General features: G+C 38.7%; 1 protein-coding gene across 6 annotated transcripts in view; it reads left to right on the top strand.

Annotated features, from left to right (window-relative positions):
• The window catches only part of LOC105151266 (uncharacterized), a 131,239-nt gene that overhangs the window by 67,059 nt on the left and 49,885 nt on the right, over positions 1-14,295 (top strand). For all 6 annotated transcript variants that reach the window (XM_087414006.1, XM_087414005.1, XM_087414004.1 and 3 more), the window contains 4 exons: positions 7,371-7,606; positions 11,428-11,654; positions 12,556-12,857; positions 13,484-13,761. In XM_087414006.1, coding sequence (XP_087270132.1) covers positions 7,371-7,606; positions 11,428-11,654; positions 12,556-12,857; positions 13,484-13,761 — 1,043 coding nt within the window. The remainder of the gene's footprint in view (positions 1-7,370; positions 7,607-11,427; positions 11,655-12,555; positions 12,858-13,483; positions 13,762-14,295) is intronic.

Raw genomic sequence — 14,295 nt, 5'->3', positions numbered from 1 at the left:
ACGTGACGTGGACTCTCCGTGGAAATCGTATTGAAAATTTTCTGGTTGTGAAATAAGCGTTTGCACCGACAAGTAGAAACGACGTATATGTGTACAAATACTAATCCCAAAAATTTGTGACTCGCGATAAATTCTTTTGCTGCAAACTTATATACTTTCAGCGAATCAATGATTAGCGGCAGCGTTGAAAATTTTATTTCCGTCTATATATAACGGAACGAGAAATTATTTCGCGTAAATCTAATATCCATTATTTTTCGAGCGGATTTCTTCTGGGAAAAGTAGGAGGAAAAAGAAATGGCAGGAAGGCGTGTAGGATGACGAGATGCTGAGAGGAATGGACCTTATAAATCATAAAGTGTACAACGTAGCGTAGTAGAAATGAAAACGCGCAGCTAGACAAGAGAAGATGAAGAAGAGTCTGAAAAATCGGCGTATGGATCTTCTCCCCAGAGAGAAGTGCTGCACGCGAATGTCCCGACAAATACAACTGGAGCTAATTAGTTGCAGGAATGCGTCGGCGCACAAGCATCGCGTTCCTACGTAAAGTCGAACACGCGGTGATTCCTAATAAGACGCAATCGTATCGACGTCACGCGACCTTCGGGCCGTACTATGGTGAGTCCAGCTATTGCCGTCTCTTGGCCGTTGCTGGTGCCGCTGCTACTTATGTTGCTGGTTATAAATCGCTACGTCCTCTCGTTCCCTCCCAGCCGCGTCGGCTAATAAACGCTTGCGCCTCACGTGAACGCCATTGTGTTTCGCGAGAGGCCTCCCACTTGAAACAGCTGTTTCGACCATTCTCTGCACGACCAAGGTTACGCATCGAAGGGACAAAGACGTGGTTTCACTAGAAGCCGCGGCCGTTATCGATGGACAGGCTCGACGAACGAGAGGAAAAGTTCTCTCTCTTCCTACCACTACAATAAGAGATTCTTCTATCTTTTATACGATTTTTAATCGATCACTGGATGCTCAGTACTCTTATATTACTATTTTTTCTACAATATTACTAATGCCTTCTTTCGACAATTTATAACTAGTAGCCTTCAGATGATCATTAATATTTATGCAATAATATAGATATTGATAATTTAGAGGATACTTTACGCACCTGACCTTACAGTAATTTCTTCCTTGCGTTTAATTAAGACACGCATATGTGCATCGTACAGAAATGAAATTCAGCAATGAATCGGCAATGTCGGTCGTCCTCGGTCATCATCGAAACGACTTAACGTCGCGTTTGAAATTTTACGTGTGTCACGTAACGACTACGTTTTTCCGTCCTTGGTTCATGTCATACCGCAAGATCCAATTCCGCGTGATAGCGTCGCGGCAAGCACGTTCTTTCCCTCTGAATACTTTTCGCTTTTCACGAAGGGTGCCATCGCCCACCTTGGTATCCAGGAGGCACCCTCGCATAACGGGCGTGCACATACGCACGCATCGAGTCGCGTGCATAGACGAGAGTGAGAAGCGTGTGCGGTACGGTCGCTCCTACATTATGCATTAGTCATGATTACAAAGTAAGTGGCGAGCTCGTAGCGCGCGTCTGCAGTAATGACGGCGTATTTGCGGTGCTTATGATTTTCCACTTGAAATGGGCATAACCCGCTTTAATGGCGCGCAAGACGGCCCTCCCGGTCGCGCATAACTTACTTGGTGGGTTTACAGCGGCCGAGAGGAGATCCAGCAACGACCGCGTGGTTGCTGACGGCGTTGATCGTGTTAACGCCGCGACAGTAATCTCTTCCTGCCTCTTCTCGCTCTCTCGCGCTCTCTTCGCCGGTCCGGCCTTTAAAGGTCGTCATGGACGGCAGGTATTATCCTTGTCGTAGTATCATTCCTACGATATATGTAGGAATTATGGAGGACCACCTTAATATAATGAAAGATAGCGATTTTATGTGATATCATATTTTTTAAAGGTACTCGCGTGTGCTTTATTTTCTCAACTAGATCTACCTGATAAATTTATTATTTCATTTTTGGTGGGACATGATGTAATATAACTTTTTTTTTTATCTATTTTTTTATTATGTGAAAGAAAAAAGATATATTTGCGGTTGCTCCAAGAGTTTTTCATTAACAGTTACTTGCTTCGAAGTGACTATTATATAACTTATATAACTATAAATTATCTCACGTAACTCTTGGTCCAGTTAGTTACAACTTTCAGCGAATTTAGAAAAATTAATGTCCAGCAAAAGGACAATAATAGTCAATATTAAACTGCGGCTTTGATAATTCTGATCTCTCTTTGAACTGTCACTTGCAACCTTTAAAGGTCGTTGAAGTCAATTACAATCATCGTTATCTATTATGAGCTATAAATTAGACAACAATAAACTGTTGCGATAAATCAATGATAATTAATGATGACAATAATGTATAATATGTTACGTATGTTACGATCTTTTCATGCTTTTCAGAACGATAACTGATTATCATTTCTTCTGAAATAATTTGATATTATTATACTTACATCATTAGTTATCAAATAACATAAATTTTTGTCAAAGGAGATAAATGATTAATTTACATTGGAGAAGTGAATTGCGCGGTAACGTTATTGTAATGTCTAGTTTCTCTAATCAAACATTAAAAGTACTTAATAATTATAATTTTGTAATTCTCATTACAAAATTATAATTATCCAGAGCTACGACACGTTTCCATTGAATGCACAATACATATATCATTAGCGGCAGAAAAGAGAATTTCCAGCATTTTTTTCATTTCGCAAACGAGATGAGATCGCTCGCGGTACTATTGAATTCGCTTGACTCAGCAGGATTGCCAAGATCCCGGAGATGATTCGCGCACGTGGCGGAAAAATAGAATCATCTTTCATTCAGCAGCTCTGCTACGCGAGGTCGCGGGGGAAAAGTCAGGCGTATGAAAATGGAGAGGACAAAAAGGAACGACAAAGGCGAGGTTCCTCGCTGCAGTAGCTCGTAATGATGGGCTACGCGCCGCGCGACGCGTAGAACCGGGTTCGATCGTTCATTAAGCGTCGGGCCGACCCCGGATGCGGACGTACGCGTCCGTACGACGTGCGTACCACGCGCGTACACTTCACGCACGTATGCGCACACGCAGACCCGGTCGCTTCGCTTCGCAGCGCGAGCGCAGCGAAGTGAATGTGGGTAGTCTCTTGCTGGGCCAGCGTTGCTGAGGCCGGAAGAAACGCCGTGTACGCGGCCCGCATCCGGCGGATTCCGCTTTCAGCGGATCGATCGAAAACCCGTGAGACTCTCCGATCTATCGTTGTTACGGTAGGTAATATTATAAAAGGAAAAGAGCACGAAAGGGGAAAGTTGAACAGCATCGACTTTGAGTAGCGGATGCAGTACTAAATTCTTCCTCTCTGAAATATTAGGTGTGTTTTTTTATTGCTGCACTTTCTGAACTGGTACGCACAGTGCAATAAGTTGAAGTGAAATCAATATATTGTACATTTGTTTCACTTCAACTTATTGCACCGGTTCGCCAGTGCGGCAATAAAAAATCTATTATCCGTGTAATGGAGCGTAATGTAATGCTCTTCGCAAATGGCAATTTTTATCATGTTTGATATCAATGATACGTCGGGACGCGCCAAAGAATAATTTAATGTCCGTTAGATTTGATCAGCGTAGTTTAGTACACTATTGCTAGTATCAGTGTTTTTCCGCTCGTATCACGACTTTTCAATTAAATACGTTAATTCACACGTATGTTCACATGTATGAGAACTCGCGCTGATGAATCTTTAGGTCATTCTTTGAACAATGCGTCGCGCGGAAGCGTCCTATTGTCGTTTTCCGTTGTGTGCCGGAGATGGATGCTGGATCGATCCCTATATCGCGTGATATATTACGCAACTTTCCCGGTCCGCTTCTAATCTCGTCCACGAGATCGTGGAAAAATTCCCAACTCGGTGAAATTTCTGAAAGTCTTAACGCCGGAATAATTAACAGCGATCCAAGCCGGAGAGGCCGCCGGTTTTATTCCCGACGCGACGGCACTTCGTACTCGACCTCGAAGGTCAATTCATTTTAGTCACGGTCGCGTTGGATAATTTATGACTACGCTGTACGCGATTACTATAAGTTCCTGGTGTTCCATCTCGATGTCTTCCGATGGCTTTCTTTCTCGTGGAAACCTGTCTCGCCCAGGAACGAAATAGTTATCCAGGTAGCTTCACTAAAACCGGTAAATTACACGCGTATCTCAAGATACGCGATATATCGCGGATGAGATCAAGAAGCGAGCTACTGTTTTTGTGCGGCACGCCAGCGGGTTGTCATCGCTTTTTTTCCCACGCACATTTTCCACGTTATACTTTCTGTTTTCTGCCAAATGTACAGTACAACGTCGCGTTGAACTAAAAATACTAATAGAAGGGAAAAGAGATTTTGAATTTTGTCTGTTATTTTTTTAATTTAGTAAATTGATCTACCGCTTTGTCATTGAGCCGTCAAAGTGAGACGTCGCGATTCAGGCGCATCGCATTTTCGTTGCATTGGCGAATGCAACCTCGAAGCGCGGGCTTTACGCAGCGGGTGTGTCATGGGAGATACGTGCGCTGCACATTAGTTCGTTTTAACACGTCGTTACGATATTTCACACTCGGACTTTACGTAGCTCTTAGTATTCACCATAGGTATTTCGCTGCTGTTAACATCCCTCGTTTGCACGCAACGAAATCTTCCGAACTCAAACTTTTTCAGGGAATATTATTTATTGCAAACTACTCAGCTGTAATATTTTTAAACGATACATGTAGTGCAGTATATTTAGTAATATGTTACTGGAAAAAATGAAAAAAAAATATTAATTCAAATTCTTTTCAAAACAATTCCTTATAATCTCTCTTTTAAACTCGCATTTGAAAATTTAATAACTCAATTAATGTTTGACTCGCAAGAGTGTATAAGAAAAAAATAAAATATTATGATTTAGGCCAAAATCCGTTAATTTTATCTATTTTCCTTTCTCATAAATACTTAAATATTGCGTCACTTGTTTATTAATTTATGGGGGGCGGAGTAAGTATTAAACATTTAAAGTTAGGCTAAATCTGTATGTAACACTATTTGGCCGTCTCCTCATCAGATTTTTACAAAATACCTCATTCCGTTGTTAACTTTATTATATTGTTTTATAATGTATTTGTATTTTCTTGTGACAAAATTGTGTAAAACTCAAGTGACACTCTTCTGTATATTTCTATCTCTCAGTTCGAATCTTAACCAATCCCACGAGTGCAGCTGCATATCATTTTTGCACTACTATGTAAATGTCGTTAAGTCAAAGTTAGACAACAAAACGCGGACGATCTTTAAACAATGACTCCCTGCTTTGAAAGTTCCTGAAGTTACGATGTTTGTCGTATGTGCCATCGAAGCGCTACCGCCAACTCGCAAAAAAAATCGTGAGAAAATGTGAAAAAAAAATCTTGTTACGCGAAACGCGATGATTATGGAATCAGTCAAGAGATAAATGTTGAAATAATAGTTAATATATTCTTCTTATTCCTATTAAACAGGAATTTACATTCAAGAAATTTATATTTCAAGAGATTTATATTTCTCTGGTACGTTATGATTTCAACAACTTAATAAAGTGAAATTATAGTTATACTTTTCATCGAAACATGAAATGTATTTTACATTCCCTCCATTTTACTGTGTGTAATTAATAGGCTACTATAAAATCTTTAGCAGTCCACAAATCATTCAGCCAACGACATTTCATGGAAATTCATTTATAAAATTGATTAAATTATATATTCCGAAATTATATATTCCCGTCGAACGTGTCATCTAACCATTATATCGTTCTCGTTAGTAGCTAATTCGTCACGAAACGATGCGTACAATGTTTGTTGCCCGCATATTTTCCAATTTTATAACTATATTTGGATGTCATTTATGACGAGATGCGTCGGAAGCATCTTCGAACACCTCACCTTGAGGAGGGCGATGGTTTTCCCACTAGCAAACATTGCCTAATGGAATTTTTATGGGCAGCTGTAAATATTTTAACTCAAAATAATGAAGACATTTGGCAGTGAGTGTCATAGAAGTGGCTTTTACGATCGCTACCTCGGTCTGTATTCCGCTCGACGCCGCGAAGCCGTTTCTACAACCGGATTGTAGAATATAATCCGAGATAGTAACCGAGCTGAGCCTGTTGGAGGTGCTAACTTGACGCATTATAAAAATAATCGCAATATCCGTTTGTGTACTTCCGACGCTGTCGATTTTACTATCAGGACATTTGTGTATATAGGTACGATTAACATACACTTGTTCTCCGTTATTGTGGATATACTTTGGACAAAAATCTGACAAGCACGAATCAATTAACTGAGTCTCTTATACCTTACTATGGAAAACGGTTAACATTATTCAATTATTACCTGAGAAATATTTGTCATGAATGGAACAATTGTTGATATGACGAAACGCCACATGAAATTATAATCGCACTCAAGGAATTCGTTGGAATGAAAATACCGGTGTAAAATACCGGAAATATCGCTACGAAATACAAAGTTCTCGTATCTTTTCCTGGCACCGTTGCTGACACCATCGCTGCATTAATCGCGGCCGATCGTATCAGCTGGTAAATTCGGCGATACGGACGAGTTACTACCTCCATAAAATTCCAGGCGTTTAACGATGACAAGAATTTATTGGATACGTTAGGTAGTCGCAGTGGACAGTGACCTCCTCGATTCTCTCGTTCGGTTCTCTTCGTTCTCCGCACCTTTACGCTGTTTTTCGTTTCGCTCTACGTCGGTAGATACGCGTCTCTGATCAAGAAGATAATGGCGCCAGGTAGAGGCCATTTATTGAGCGTAAATCTCGCGTGCGAATGGCTAGTACCGCCACCGTGTGCAATCGTGTTCTATACGATTATCCCTCTTTCTCTTAACGTATTTCATTCTAAATTCCCTCTGTGTCGAAAGACGCCGTTTACACGGCGAGACGTTCAGAAAGCTTTACGACGTAAAACACGCGGACCGCCGCGTCGCATTATTACGAAACTCGAGCCATCCTGAGGGGACACAAATTTGGTTGAAATACGGTGAATTTATCTTCTCGTCAAAAGTCCAAATTTGGAGTTGAGTGTGCTCTACCAGGGTCATTGCTCTGGTCATTTGAAATCTCTTAATAGCTTCTTAAAATCGCGTCTTGTGTCTTGGAAATACTTGGTGGTTTAATCTTTCATATATAACTTGATAAAACCGAGCGGGCTTAAGAATTATATAGGGTCGTATCATACAGGGACGAAGATCTCGCGCGCGCTTAATACTTTTTAAAAGCGGATCGAAATTTGATATATCCCCTTGTGTGTGTGTGTTTCGTTTTCAGGTGAGGTGTCGGGCGAGAACGTGTCCACGGGCACAGGACCACGTGGTGGCGACCGTGGAGAGGCGGCGGATTTAGGTACGTACACGGAAAACAACGACGGGGCCACCCTGGCAGCAAACACAGCGGTCGACGCCAGGGGGGGAAGCCCTCAGGGCACCCATCTGTCCGGTGCGGCAACCCCCAGACCCCCACGTGGTAGGAGGCGACAAAACCAGAATGGTCTCGACACTACCCAAGTAAGTAATTACCTTTTTATAATTAAACATCTAATATCTCTACTTTAAATCGTACTTTTGCTCTTTCATCTTTGATTTACCCACTTTTGAAAAAGTCCACGATGGAATGAAAATTTTGACACAACGGTACACAAAACTTCTACGTACGTAGGCAAACACGACATTCGCCTTACCGTATTGACGTAGCGTGACTGAACGTCGTTCGGAATTTTTATTTATTTTTTTTTCTTCCTTTCTTTTCTCTTTCTTTCGACGAGAAAGACGCGAGTCGCCGCGAGGACGCGAGATTTGTCGTACAAATTTTTTGAGACAGAGAGACCCGCTTGACTTCTTCCGTCAAGTGGAGTGTTTGAGCGTTCGCGTACCACTTCGGGACACGTGCGCTAGTCTCGGGAGATATCCTCGACGAGAGAGTCCATCGCTCCTGTAGTTCGAGCGGTAGCCCGGACACGTTGTACACGGAGAGTCCCGTTCAAAGCTAACCATGCAGCAACTATGTCAACCGCGTCGAAAGCCGCAGTGTCATCCCGCCGCTGACATCCGTCGACCGGCAGGGCGCTTCTGTAAACGACTTGACTGAAAGAAAAAGAAAGAAAAAAAAGGGTTGTCTTTGCGATGCTTAGAGCTGCGATGGTAAAAAATTGATCATCATTGGTAAAAAGAACAGTCGATTCATGACGCGCAAGAATTTCTCGTAGCTCAGCTATACAAATAGGAAAGATAGTATTCTCTGAGGAATAGTAGCAACTCGAGAAATTAATCTCCCGTGTGGCAAGCTTTATCATGACTTATAACTTTTGGCATCCGTAATCCACTAGAACGGAATTGAGAGAATCGATGAGTAAGAATGGAGGAAGATTAATCTTTCTCGTTTGAGATTATTTAGAAAAAAATCAGGAGAATATGCAAAAAATTTACAGTATGAAAACCGTCATGTATCTTATATGTAACTCAATTTTTTGTTACGAGATATTCTCTTTTTTTTTATATTTGCTGCGCTTAACGAAAAAAAAGCAACTTTGTAACTGTTGTAAAATTCTTTAAATATAATTACCTTATTATACATTTGAATCCCATAAGGTACTGACGACAAAATCAATCTTATTAAAGAATTTTGCAAATAATTACAAAGCTGAACACAGCCATTAAAAGGAAAAAAAATATGATTTCATTTAGAAGATGTGTACGATATATTTAATCATTTATTTGTAACGGTTTATATTGCTATTTTATTCAACAACGTATGTTTTATGCAGCTACTATAATCGAATGATGATTAATTACATTGAAAGAGAACGATCGCTTTAATTTCGAGGCTCTCTTGCTCGTACAGTTGTCATGTCTTGCGTATTTTCTCTAGATCTGCACGTATCGGTCACACCGAGCGAGACTCATTCGAAATGTAGGTGTATACATATATATATACTATACAGGATCGTGCCCGCGCCTTGAGCCTGAAGCGATCCCTTGTCAGGAAGAGGTCTGGAGGCGAGAAAGAGATTTACCATAGTCTCTACCGCGGTCTTCGGACTACGCTCTCGGGAACCCTATTCTACGCCAATCGACTCTCGTTCTTCTTAGTGTCACGGCGCGTTCTCTCGCCGTGCCGAGCGAAGAGGAGTCAACTCTTACGCCACGCGTTGCCTTCATTACCATATCTCAGATGCAATCTGTTCCCGGGAATTAATGCACCCGGAATATTTCCTATCGCCACGCATCTCGTCCGAGCGAGACATATTGTGCTCAGCAACTGCCGATAAGCGTCCTTCACAGTCGAAGGCGTGGTCCATCGTTGATAACTAAAGCTTCGAAGGCTGGAACCTTTTTTTTTTTGTGTATACAAATGAAGCTTGTTCATTAGTGCTAAATAGTCGCGCTGGCAGTAAATCAAGGATATGATAATCTGCGATACAATAGACTTGGTCTTACTATAAAAGCAGTAATAATTATCATTGATAATTATCTGTCTCGGCTCGTTATTCAGTGTTGCCCGCGTTGTTTCTTTTATTTTTAATTATTTGTAATGAACATTTTTGCTGCGTGTGTAACTAATCATATGGAAAAAGTCATTTAAGCCATTTTTCGATTAATCATTTATTAGTATTATTAGCCATATATTCTAAATGCATCTTTTTAAACATAGCAGTTTTTAGTTCCACACGGAGAACAATGGTGAGGAAAGGCTAAAGCGTTTCTTTTTTTCTTTAAAGATGCATTGTTTCTGTGGCCTTCAGCATTCAAACATGAAGCACACCGGTAATAAAGATAGTAAAATTATTGTTGCCATGGATAAGATGAAATGAATAATCCGCAGACGTACTGTTGACAACTTTACGCGAGGACACTTAACAATTTCAAATTATTAACCCTACTTGCGTCGTCTAAGTATATAGGGTAAGTGGGGGGTGAATATGCCACACTGAAGCGAAATTAGATTTTTGAATAATTATTTGTTCAATTTAAAGTAATTTTACATACTAATATTCTTTTTCTTCCATCCTTTATCTATTATTTGTATATAATTGGAATCGAATATTTTCATTCTTTATTATTAAAAATAAAAGTGCTGAAAAATGGATAATATATCACATATAAAAAAAATGCTAAGAATTTATTTTGTTTTCTTTTTTACTGCAAGAACACATTATTAATGATTTTTATGATAAAAATAAACATTTGTAACATAATATAGGTAATATAAATAATATAAGGATATAAGTAATAACTTCGATAGATTAAGTTATACAACATGTAAAATAAACTTTGAGACATTTTTAACTTTGATATGTTTTTAACAGCATAAATATATCTTTCTACAAGTCATCGTGAATCCATCTACTGCAATAATTAGATATTATCCAATTACATTTTGGACTGTTTTTTAAAGTGAAAGTTATGTAATGTGTAAGTATTAAACGTATAAATAGATATTTGTTTTATTTTATATTTGCATAGTGTTACAAGTAGTTTATGTTCCAGTATATATAATCAAGAAAATTCAATCCGTTGAAAGAAATGGATTAAAAAACTGTACTCTCTATTCAGAATTTTGAATTGAACAGTAAATTAATATAATACAATAATAAGCAAATAAATAAACATATAAGTTTATTTATTAAATATTTGTCAATATGAATATCCTGTCACAAATTATGCGGAATTATGCGGCAAAACGTTTGTTTATAGCGCCCTAACGTATATATTAGAGAAAATGACTACTAGCATTTTATCCTAACAAAAGCAGTGACATATTGTCATCCCAAGATGCCATTTCATCTTATGATGAGCCACAATACGGCTGTTAAAAAAATGAATCGATATACTGAATATTTTCATTTTAACCTACATTAATAGATTAACAAATTAATCGATGCTAAATATTGTAATGTTTAAATAATAACTTGTATAAAGGACTATAAAAGTTACAAGAAGCACATTTTCGTGTACTATGCTAAAATTAATTGAAGTGGGATATTCCTTTTATAATGAAATATAACAAAATGTTTTTTTGTTATATTTAAATATATCTTATATGGTATTAAAATTGTAATATAATTTATATTAATCTAATGTTTTAAGTGAATGTACTTGAAAGTTTGCATTTGCAAGTAATTATTAATCTGTTCTTTTTAGCGTTAAATGAAATAGCGTTAAACGCTTATACTTCTATCGCCCCCGCGTTATTTCCGTTTACTAATTAATACTTCTGTTTATATTCTTTTTATTACCGGTTAATTGCTGCGCGTTTTGCTCCTTTTTATTGCATCCGGTTGCGCGCGGTAATGTCTCGTTTAAAGAAAGGCAATCCTATCACGTTGCAGGTTAAAACGGAACGACTCACGCCTGACAATAACTCGACGTCGTCGAGGAGCGTGACGCCTTCTTCATCGAGTCACCCGGGAACGCCGCCAAATGCTACGCCCTTGGGAGGACCCGAGGGTCCACCGCCACCTCATCATCTCAAGCACATGGAACAGATGATGGGGCGAAACTATAGTGATTTTATGAGGAGTCTCGCCGCCAAGTACAACAACGCCAACCCCAACGAGTACGTCCATCTCATTTTATTGATTACTTTTGATTACTCATCGTAGAGTTATAATCCTTGTAAATAGGTTGCGAGATTAACATAACGGAGAGGCATACATTACAACATTAACATCACTTTCGATTTTCTTTTTAAATAAGCCATACAATGACGTGTCAATTAAAAATTGACATGCAAATACTGCTTCATTACTGTTGTGTCATAAAATTTATCTAAATGTCTTGTATGATTAAGAAAAGATTTTGCAAACGTCTTTGAATATATTTTTTGTTGGAACATAACATGCAAATATATTGACGAACACTGCGAGACGATGTAAAAGAATTAAGACTTGAAGGCTGCAAATAGATGATTCGTGTGATTAAGATTCATAAGACGTAGAGAGTACTTGAGAGACTTAACGTACTCTTGCATGAAACCGGTTGTCGCGTTGTACGTTATACGATTTTTAATTTTGTACCTTCTGATACATGGTTGAAAACAGATCAAATGATTATTTAATTGCTTAGTTAAGTGTTGAACATAGATTTTAACAATGCGATCCTTACTATTTGAAGAAGAAGATTCGAGTCTTTCATTTATCGCATGTCTGTTTACGCTTTCCTAAATTCAATCGGCATCTAGATAATCCGTTGAATCTGAAAATAGAAGAATCTATTCTCTCGTTTGACATTGAATCATGTCAAGAAATTAAAATTCATAATTTACTATATCATATACATCATCTTTATCACGAAAAGCATTTTTTATATTGGATGAAAGATGAGAAAAATATTCTTGAATCTGAAAAGTTTGAAATGTTTTTACGTGCGATTGTGATACCGAGTAGTAGTACCGAGTATTTTTTTTTTTTTATATTTATAATAGGAAGTTAATGATCAAGGACGATTGATTCTTTCAGTTACTTTAGCACACCAAGAAACGGTTATCCTCCGGGTTTAGATCCGAGATTTCCAGCCTTCAAGGCTGCAGCAACGCCATTCGTTGGTCTAATGGCGCCGTTAGGGGCTCCGCAACCATCGACTGTCCCGACGACCTCACCGCTCTCCAACAAAGATCCGAAAGAACAAAAGCAGGATAGTCTCTTCGGCAGTCCTGTGTTTCCGCCTATGATCGATATGTCATCCACCCAGGCTCTTTTGCACATGGTGCGAACTGCCAATGCGGCACAAAGCGCTGCAGAATTGGAGACATATCTCAAAGGCAAGTATCATAGGAGTTAAGTGTACTAGATCTCTCTATACTCTATTTTTAAATAGAGAAGAAATATATTAGAGATCAACATTACTTTATGATTGAAAAAAGAAATCAGAATTATTTTTTAATCGCAAATTGTACTAATTTTTATGCGTTTTCTTTAATTTTTAATTGTTTATATAACATTTATATATGAGCGATTGATTCAACCTATTCTTATGAAGGAAAATCAACTCTAGATTGATCAAAGCATTCGTAGATAAAAATCCACGTTTTAATAGCGGATTTGATTTGACGCATCAGTGCGTAGTGCGTACTGCATATTAAAGTCTGTACTGAATTAATCTGTGCAAAAGTGGAATACATATTTTTCAAATTATAAAATATATATTTTACTTAACAGCATAATAAAATACATCGAGGATATCTTGGTTAATGTGTTTTTATATTTATATTAAATATACGTTTTTACATCAGTTTGTGTATAATGATTTTAATGCTGAGTGCATCCAATCGAATTGTAAGATATTTTATGTATTATATTGATATGTATATTTACGTGGCATATCATTGATCAATTTTGAGGAAGATTAGACAACGTTAGCAACGTTTTATTTTGTTTTAAAACACAGGCGCGAACAAAAGAGACACGGGGGTGACGAGTCCCTTGGATCTTTCGAGTCCCGGTGGTTTCGCACCTCGTAAGCGACAAAGGACGGAAACAAGGAGATCCGAAAGTGTATCCCCCAAGCCGAAACCTACCGCGAGGCCAACCACACCTCCGCCGGTCAGGTGTCCGACTCTCTATGGCCACATACCTTGCGGTGATGGGCAAGCCGTAAATCGCTGGACCATCGAGGACGTCGTTAATTACGTTTCGTCAATCGACATATGCGCCGAGTACGCACAGGTGAGTCAAGGAGATCTTTTTACCGCAATGCGGTTTTCCACGAGGAAAAATAGTAGGTAATGCACTTACGTCATTATTCATATACTCGCATCAAGCGCATCAAACGAATTTTAATGTCTTTATTAAAGCGCGAGATTGCACAACGATTGTCATTGGAGACAAATGTTTTCCTATAAATATACTTTTCTGCGATGGTTTTGTTCGAAACATGTTTCTGTTCTGTCACAATTCTAACTTGGAAAAATAAAAAGAGCTATACAGCTAACTCCTTTAAGTTATAATAACCATATATATATATACGATGATCCGCGTATTCATTGAAATAAGGAAAAAAAATCTGATAAATGTTTCGATTCGGTTAGATTGTTGCACGAATCGCGTTGGACGTAGCTAGTATTTTTAATGGCTTTTGAAAGCCAACTCTGTAATGGTGCACGCTGTCATCAATCGCGCAATATCTTCCCGACTTCTACGTTAGTGAGGCAACGAAGCGATCTAGAAGGCTTTGAATGACCTGGCATCAGTCAATCCGGA

This window comes from Acromyrmex echinatior, chromosome 15 (genome assembly GCF_024713525.1).
Source record: "Acromyrmex echinatior isolate Ae372 chromosome 15, ASM2471352v2, whole genome shotgun sequence".
Taxonomy (NCBI): domain Eukaryota; kingdom Metazoa; phylum Arthropoda; class Insecta; order Hymenoptera; family Formicidae; genus Acromyrmex; species Acromyrmex echinatior.
The sequence above is the reverse complement of the archived record's forward strand: the minus strand, read 5'-3'. Positions and strand labels throughout refer to the sequence as shown.